The 9,967-nt window shown below is 33.3% G+C and overlaps 1 protein-coding gene across 1 annotated transcript in view; it reads right to left on the bottom strand.

The window, feature by feature from the left end:
* The window catches only part of LOC113399702 (parapinopsin-like), a 65,483-nt gene extending 55,927 nt beyond the window's left edge, over positions 1 to 9,556 (bottom strand). Inside the window, exon 1 of the mRNA XM_064217061.1 lies at positions 9,281 to 9,556. Within this exon, the coding sequence (XP_064073131.1) occupies positions 9,281 to 9,457 (177 nt within the window). The 5' untranslated portion in view covers positions 9,458 to 9,556. The remainder of the gene's footprint in view (positions 1 to 9,280) is intronic.
* Between the last annotated feature and the right edge of the window lie 411 nt (positions 9,557 to 9,967).

The following is a 9,967-nucleotide window of genomic DNA, read 5'->3' on the forward strand; positions in this document are numbered from 1 at the left end:
AAAATCTCTTTATGTGTTTAGTATGAAACTTTACACGACGGACAGAAGTCATTTGAATTGTATTAATAATACGCCTTGAGATATGACATTTTAAAGAACGTAATATAGGTACGTTATATGTTTAAAATTCGAACAATGAGTTGGTATTGCTGCTAAATAGCAGTAGTATTACATATTATGTCTAAAATATTTAGTTGCATTTATGTTAGTTACTTTTATTTTCATAAAATTGTCTAGATGGCATTACTAGTCTTTTAAATCGCGCTGACGAACGTAAACCCGTTGCTCCTGAATTATTTCCGGTCGTGTCGGATTTTCCGTCTCCTATGAGGGAATAAAGAGTGCATCTATGTTTGCGCATTCATTGATGTATAATATGTTTTTTTTTTTATATCATAGGTGGCAAACGAGCAGGAGGCTCACCTGATGGAAAGTGACTACCACCGCCCATGGACATCTGCAACACCGGGGGGCTTGCAGGTGCGTTGCCGGCCTTTCAGGAAAGAGTACGCTCTTTTCTTGAAGGTTCCCAAGTCGTATCGGTTCGGAAATGTCCTGAGCAGATGGCTAAGTAGCTGCAGATATTTGAAAACCTTTTTGTAAAATACTCGCATAACACCAACACTAAATTATCTACTAGATGCGGATATATGAATTATTAATCATTCATATTTCCAATACATTTAATTCTCATTTAAGCAAGAAACTATTTTGAGAAAATTATTAAAGATTTAAATTTACATTTTCAAATTAATGCAGTTATTCAATAGTTACATAAGGTACCATTGAAAATTAGCGTTGGGTTTCTGGAACCCAACCCGGTAGCGAATGGTGCATCTATTAAGGACACGATTACTATCATTGATTACCAAATCTCTATTTTTATATATTTCCTTTTGTAGATTAAGTAGTATATACTGTTTTTTTTTTAATATTTACTTTTTATAATTGCTGCTGTGTCTTAGATAAACTTATCTTTCTTTCTTTCTTCAATACGGAGACCTACCTAAATATAGAACGAACCTGGTCAACATTAACATTATTATAATCATAAAATATCACGAAAGCCTCGGTGATAGGTAGTTGGCTTACCAGCGTGTGATAAAGGAAATTGCATAAAGCGTTGTTTTCTGGCCTCACACTAATTTTCAACACGTTCAGTCAAACACGTTCCACACGAAAAGGCTAGATAACTTTAACCTTAACGTATTTACCAATAATTACTTTTCACACGGTTCACGTAGACATGTTTTTTTTTTAAGTTTGAAAATTTAATGTAGAAAGTTACGTTAGCTCAAAGTAATTATGTACGTAATTTTAACCTTGCACGAATTTAAAAATGTGTCCGAAAATTTCATAGCAAACTTTTATAAAATTTATCGTATTGAGTATTTTGAAGAGAAATGTTTGAGTACAATTAAATTAATATTCAGAGTTGAATTTGTGTGCAAGTTTATTTGAAACATTTCTGTTGCAAAAGCTGCTCACTGAGTTGTATACGCAATAATTTTAGCCAACTTTAAAAAGTCAAATTAGATCATAAACGGAACATCGAGATCGAAAGAATTATAAGTAAAAAATTGTGTTTTGTTTTTCGGGAGTACCTTGTTTCGTCACCCGCCATCTTGGATATAAAGGTGATTTTTTGTTTATTGAATAAATAGTTGTATAAATTAATACTATTAAGGACAAACTTTTACAATTAATATATCAAAATTATTTTTGATTAAGTATAATTTTTGAAATCATTAAGTGTACTCAAAGTAATAAAAAAACCTTTGGTACCTTTTCTGCACGAGAATGTTTCGGAAACTACTAGAAAAAGACAAATATGCTCAAAGGAGTAGTGGGACGGAGTTCCGTGATCCTTATTTATCAATCCTGATATTAATAATTAAACTAAAATATTTCCACATTATATTTTATTTTCAAAATACGATAACGTTAGTACGACTTATTTTATGTCTTACAAAGGCGTACTTTCCAATTTCGTTGATTTAAATAGAATATTAGGTACTAACCAAACTAATTAGAAGGGATGTCCGGAGATGGGGTAACTCCAAGTTGCAGGTTCTAATCAAGACCTCTCTGAATTTTTCATTGGATTAATTTGTACTCGCAAACTATATCGTACATAAATGCATAAACAATTTATTTAGTGGCGGCGAGGAGCCATCTTACTAAAAACTCGGATACGTTACGTAATAAAATTCAGCTAACTTACCGGAACCTGCATTAAAAAAGTATAGATAATATATACAGTACTTTAATAATCAATTAAGCCTTCAGCCAGTCCCGGAACATTCATTCATTCATGTCAGCCGAAGGACGTCCACTGCTGGACATAGGCCTCCCGCAAAGATCGCCACAACGACCGGTCTTGTGCAGCCCGCAACCAGCGGCTTCCCGCGACCTACATCAGGTAGTCGGACCACCTTGTGGGGGACCTACCCACGCCGTGTCTTTCGGTCCGTGGTAGCCACTCGAGAACTCGTCGGCCCCATCGGCCATCGGTTATTCGAGCAATGTGCCCCGCCCACTGCCACTTAAGTGGGGCAATTCTTCGGGCTATGTCGCCAGTCGTGGAACATATTTTAATTTTTTGACTTAATTCAACGGATAACCAATCGATACGTGAAGTTAGCAAAACATATCTTCGTAAATATTGCACTAAAAATTCATCGGACCTAGTAATTGCAAAAGCGGATTTCCATTTTACATTAAGCCATGCGTGACAACGGACCGACAGCAGTAGGTTCTATTGCAATTAGCACCACGGGCTGTTTATATAGCGATACAGCAGAGAGAAATTGGTATAAATATTTTCTCAAATAACAAATGTTATTCAGGGTACAATATTTTCATTGCTTAATGAAATGAATGTGTAATGGATGACTATATATTTTTTTTTTTATAACACTTTGGGAATACTTTCTTTTTTTTCCCCACCCGTGTCCCAATCTATTTGGGGTCGGTGCAGGATGTATCTCTTTTAATTCTTCTCTATTATTCGTCATCTGATCGTTCAGGTCCATCTCTTTCATATCATTCCTCACATACTCCATCTAGGTCTTCTTAGGTCGTCCTCTTCCCCTTCCAAGAGGGATCTTGGGAATACATTTTGATAATTTTTTTTTGTTATTATATATTTAGGCAGACGAGCAAATGGGCCACCTGATGGTAAGTGGTCACCACCGTCCACAGACATTGACGTTAATTATATAAGAGTTATAATTATTTTTCTTCATCTACCAACTTATTTCTCATTCATTCGGTTTCACTACAGAAAATCCGAACTTCTACAAAAAAATGTTTATAAATAAAAATTTAATATAAAATTAGGTTTCATGTACGTGAAACATTGGCGCAGTATATAACCATTCCTTACATCACCAATGTGCCACCAACCTTGGGAACCAAGATGCTATGTCCCTTGTACCTGTAGTGTGTCTCACTCACCCTTCAAACCGGAACACAACAATACTAGGTTTTTTTTTGGCTTAGACTTGTTTGTAAAAAAATATTAAAATCTTAAACTAGTGAGTCTCTAGAGAAATGTCAGTTTACGGAAATTCAAATATTTCATTCGAATTTCCGTCCCGCTTTGACCAATTATTTCATCTCTTGAGTACTTAAAGATCACATTTTTATTTAATATTTTTACGGGTTCTTGTCGCCTTGGGTGCAAGGTTTTCTCGGACCGACCTTCAATGTATTGGAGCGAATATATATAAAGAATAATAGGCGAATATTACCAAAGTTTAAAGCCAGTCCTTTGTCTTTTACTTTGTTAAGGGGGGAGTTATCCTAAGAATCGTAATTAACATCAGAAATAATTATCAAAAGAGTATACAATATCATATGCCATGTAACATGACAAAAAAAAGGGATCAATTGACGAACTATGGAGCTAAAACAAAGACACAAAATATTAAAACTATAAAAGTAAAGTATAAATAATGCTGTTATAGAATGGCAAGCAGGCATGGCAGAATATTTATCTTAAAAGTTTTTTTTGTTTCATATAATGTATGAACTCTAAAAATCTTCTTTAATAATAATAAATCTTCCTTCCATAATAATGTCAAATTGTCTTGCATCACGAAAATGCATATTCTAGGATAAAGATACCAAGCAACATACAAAAAACTTTATAATAAAGGACACGTTATTATTAGTCAGAATATCTCCTTCTTAAAACGAAATCATCATATCATCTCTCAGGACTAAGTTTTACATTTTCTATATGCTTATTAAAAGTATTTTGTTTTTTTTGTTTCATATTGGACGTGAAGTTTCAATTATTTTTACAGAGTTTTCTATTACTTCAGTACATTCAAAAAACGTTTAATTTATCCTTAGGAATTATTATGAATTATACGATCAATTAAATACTTTTTTCTGCAAAGCCAAAGATTGGCAACTTATTTATGTATGATATCTGCGATCATAGACAAAAATGGCGTTCAATTTAAGGCAACATTTTTTTTTATATACAAAGATAAATATGCACTATGCACACAGTCTCCAATTATACTTGTTTACAATATCTCGGATATACAACCTTAATAAAATCATTTAAAAAAAAATCTTACCACAAGTACATTTAACTGAAATTTGTTTGAAAAGTGAAAAATGCAAAGTGCAGTGCAGTGTTTTTGTTTGATACCCAAGCTCATCACAAAATATAATCCTCGCGCTATTATAATAGGATAGAACTTTGTCAAATTGACAGTTTTCGAGCGAAGAAACATCAACAAAGAAGCCCTGAATCCTAGGCTTTAGCAGATTGTCCCTTCATAAGTTTAACTCCTATAATTATTTCCTATTAATGCCTTATCAAAATATTACCTCTATGATCTCTCATTATTTATTAATCTTATCATTAAAATATTCGAACACTAAAGTCTAAAATAATTCAGTAACGAGCAAAAATCCACGCAAATAAGTAACAATGTCTTGCGAGCATCGACGCGAGTTTGCTGCCGGAGCCGTTACCGTTGCGCTTCTCTTAGTTCTAAAAGATCACATCTCATTCTAATTGCACGCGAAATATTTACTACAATATTATTATAACTTGTTTTAAGATTAATCTATTGTATGCGGGATCAAATAAAAATACATAATATATTTCAATTATAAATACAACGCTTAAATATAATACCAACATCAGATTCCAGAGTTAATTATAAATACGGAGATTTTCGTAGTTTTACGTGACCAAAATTGCGGGTTCAAACCCTGGCAAGCATAATTGAATATTCATGAATTTATGTTTATAATTAATTTGCAAAACACATGTATCGTATGTAAATCTGTCACATATTTTTACGCCAGTCCTAATTGTGTCTAGTATGATAGAAGCTCCACAAAAGGTAACCCAGAATAAAACAAAGAGTAAAAATATTATACATTCAGCTTAACGTGATAACTAACTCGCATCGGTAACTTTACATTTGAACCGTTAGTAATAGAGGCACTGGACCCGACGAGTGTACGTCCGTATAGGCAAAACCAAGAACTTTGGAATACATTTGTATTTCAACTAGTCATCAGCCTCCTGCTCTTATCCCAATTTTACTCAGGTTCGGCGCAGCGTATCTTCTTCTTCCATACTTCTACGCCTAAAATTCTTTCTAACCATATCATCTTTCACACAATCCATCCATCGTTTCTTTGGTCGTCCCCTGCCTCTGTATCCATCCACTTCCATTCTCAAAACCTTTCTCATAACATGGTTCTCATTCCTCCGCATATCATACAGCCGGTTTCCAGTTATTTCAACTATAGTATGATAGTATGATCAATTATTTAAATTGCTCATAACAGACTAAATTATATAAAACAATTAATTCTGCAGAAAACGTCCAGGGCTTTCCGACGCTTGAGCCAGTCAGCGTGAACTAATTGCTCCGCTGCAACTCGGTTTGTTAATATATATATTTCATGTTATAGTATCCACTTTTACAAAAAGAAAGAAATTTATTATTTATTCAACACTTGGTGGCAGGGCTTTGTGCAAGCCCGTCTGAGTAGCTACCACCCACTCATCAGATACTATACCGCCAAACAACAGTACTCAGTATTGTTGTGTTCTGGTTAAAAGGGTAAGTGACCCAGTGTAACTACAGACACAAGGGACATAATATCTTAGTTCCCAAGGTTGGTGCCGCATTGGTGATGTAAGGAATTGTTAATATTTCTTACAGTACCATTGTCTATGGGCGGTGATGACTACTTACCATCAGATGTCCCATTTGCTCGTCCGCCAACCTATATTACAAAAAATTTTTGTATATGGTATTGGTCATTGACAATACATCAACCGTAATTGATTTATAAACGAGCAACTAAAATAAAAAGATTAACATTTTATAACCTTAAACTTAACTAATAATTTAATATAAAAACAAAGCAGTAATAAAATATCATCCAAATAAAACTGAACTCATCACACCACTAAAAAAAATTAACAAAACAATGCTTAATAAATAAAATGTAGTTCAAACTTTATGGTTCAGCTTTTTGTTTAAAATTTCCATCTAAATGTAATCGTAGCGGACGCGAAATTGGTTTTTTTCATAAATTCATGAAGCCTCTCCATTTCGCAGTTGGAGGAACTGTTAATGACACGAAAGCTATTTTGTTAAGAATGCATGCGTGTTTGTTGTCTCATGTGAGATTGATTGTGATGTAATAACATTTCTAAAACCTTGAAAACAATTGAAAACCAAGCGAGGTACATACATTCCTGTTTAGAAGTCTCGCGTTTCATGAGGGAGGTTAATCGCTGTTTAACTATTAAAACAGATATCATTACACCTGATTTAATCTTCTTTGAAATTAATATACGAACAAGATACTTTATACGAGACAAGAATAAAATTACATACGTTTTTATTTCAATCTTAAACTAAATGATAAACTCGTATCGGGAATGGGTCCAATAATACCTAAAGGTAACCCTTCGATCCTTACGATCAAACTGACAACGCTCGCATTGAGCTATTGTGTCTTATTCGCATAATAAATATTCGCATCTATATATCTATATAAGACTGATTCGCATCTATATAAGACTGATAAGGAAAAGGTTTCCAATTTATTTAATTTCGCTGGTTTACTACAGCGGATGACATGACATCAGCCTTCCATAAAAAAATATTTTGGTACCGGAGAGTTTAAAAATTATTCTTCGTAAACGATACTTCAATCACTTTCGTTTGGTTATGACAAAATTTATGACGTATTTCGTATACCTTTAATAAATATCAAAATGTGTGCGCTGTATCCGATAAAATGAAATTTATTCAGAGTCGATTTTTCTTAACCTACATCACTATAGACCAATACCATAACATAATTTCAAAATTGACGAAATTTCAATCACATTTTATTCCTCTCCATAGATCAGTTTTTCAAAAATATTGCATCACCTAATTTCTTATTTTTTAGCGCGAATAACCTTATTTTCGTTTAAACATTGAAGGCTGAAATTTAGTTAATATTATACCCCGTCCATTTATTATATACGTTTTAAAATTTAGATAAATATATGTCAGTTTATAAACTCACAATTTTAGCGTTACATCCACTGAACATCCTTCGTATCATGTGAAAGAACGGTATGCTTAGTACGAGTTTTACATGATTACTCGTCCACACCATCGCGTCGTGCCGCACTCGTTAAATACTGAAAACAGCCAATCACGAGCGTTATCGTTGTCAATTTGGAATCCTAGTCGATATTCGATTCGAAATAAAAAACTCAAACTCACAAATTGTGATTGCTGTTTCTGTCACTAGATGGCGTTGTTTCAATTCCATACAAATCGAAAACTTGCACTAGGCACACATATAAATACAAGTAATATATCCACAAAGAGTTATAACATAAATGTACACAACTTAGGCTTCTATTTGCTATACGATTGAAAGTTAAAACAAAGGAATAAGAAATACGAAAATACTTTTGAAAGCTTTTGCTTTTTAAAGTGAACGAAAGAAGTAATCTTAAAATACTTCGTATACTTATGAGAATGTGAATGTGTATTTTAAAAGCTGAAATACACCGACGTCGCTTGATTATTGATAGAAGCGAGACGTCCCAATGGAGCGAAAACGTAGTTTACAGATGGTTATAGATTCAAACCATTGGCAATAATGCACAGTTTTTTTGAGTTATATTATCGTACAAGTTAACGGCTGCGGGTTTCCCTACTAGGATTCTATAAGTAGGATTAAAAAAACTATGCATGGTTCGATATTTATGAAACTCGGTCTTAATTCTGTTTAAAAAGAGTGATGGTATTTCTATGTCCAGTGTTTGTACCTGTGGGGCAAGAAATATCAATATATTTCTTCTTACGTATAACAAGGCTTAAAACATCGAAATAACAACTATTATAATTTTACTCTTAGTTTCCGTTTAATTTATTAATTGCCGGCGATACGAGTTTATCTTACCTAAGACGCTAATAGGTGTTCCTCATAAAAAGCACTTGACACAGTACAGGACGTTCGGTTGGAACTGCGCCGATAGTATGTATTTAATATAATAGCCTTTAAAATCTGATAAATAGTTATAAATAATGTGTCTTCATGTGCATAGCCTGTTGAACAACTTCTAGCGTTGTCAACGAATACAATTTCATCAAACAGAATAATAATCATTTAATAATGCCTTAAAAAAATCTTTTCAACATTTCATGAGTGAGATACGAAATGTGTTTATACAGAATAGCACTTTTAAATGTAAATACTAAATTCGAATTCAATTCAAAAGTAGATCCACGACCAACAGCTTCACTATTCGGATGCAAGAACGTGTAACTGATAACTTTCGATGAGAAAAATCGATGGATTCATGATTCAATGCTGAATTTGAACCCAACTCAATCCTGAACAGGTTTTCATATAATTTACTAACTCAACTTGCGGCTTTACCTGCACGTGATTTATGAAACTTTACTCATATAGCACAGAAACCGTCACCCCCACTGTAGCCCCTCGATGCGTGAACTAAAAAAGTAGCTCTTGTCATTTCCTGGAGCTCAATCTATCTCCATAACAAATGTCATATAAATTGGTTCAGCGGTTTAAATGTGAATTATTATACTAAATAAATACCTACTTGTCATTCTATATTCTACAGGCAAATTGGTATAAAAGTTAATAGCAAAGAAAAACAGTAGATAAATTAATAAATATTTTCAATGTAAAAATAACTAATACTAATTAAATTAAAACATTCATATATATTCGTTCATAATATACTGACCTGTCGATCTTTGAACATGAGAAGAATCACCATTAAATTCAGAAAGAATCCAAAAAATCCAATAAGGAAAAGGACGAACGCTGACACAACGTATCCCCATCTCGGCATCAGGAGCGGAAACTCTTCCCCATAGGCTCGCACCACAGTGTCATTGAAGTTATCTCCATAGGACGCCATTACATCAAATACAACACTTCACTTCACTTCAATGTTAAACGATTCACTTCACTGTTAATATACACTTCACTAATTCCTTAAAACGCTCGCAGTAATCCATTGATGCATCTGAAAAAAAAAACATAACAAGTTAGTGATGTGAGGAATATTATTTGACAAATAAATCCTTTTTACAGAACTGAATATATTTCAACGAGTTTTAATTAAAAATCTGACGATAAAGGAAAAAAAACGTTTAGTTCCTTTTAATTTGAAAGCTTGAATACTAACGATCTAAACGGTATTTTTTTAGATTTAATTGTATGAGAACGTTTCTAGAACCACAAAGGTAGTGTACACACGTAGATCGTGATCAATGTAATTTTATTAGCACTTTTTACATACTCAAAAAACGGTCCTAAACGAGATATATCGTACACGATAATATGTATATATAGATAGGAGATACATCTCTCAATGTATTTTATTCGTATATGGCGGCAAATCCAGAGGACCTGAGTTCAATTCCCG

Source organism: Vanessa tameamea, chromosome 15, assembly GCF_037043105.1.
Source record: "Vanessa tameamea isolate UH-Manoa-2023 chromosome 15, ilVanTame1 primary haplotype, whole genome shotgun sequence".
In the NCBI taxonomy this organism is placed as follows: domain Eukaryota; kingdom Metazoa; phylum Arthropoda; class Insecta; order Lepidoptera; family Nymphalidae; genus Vanessa; species Vanessa tameamea.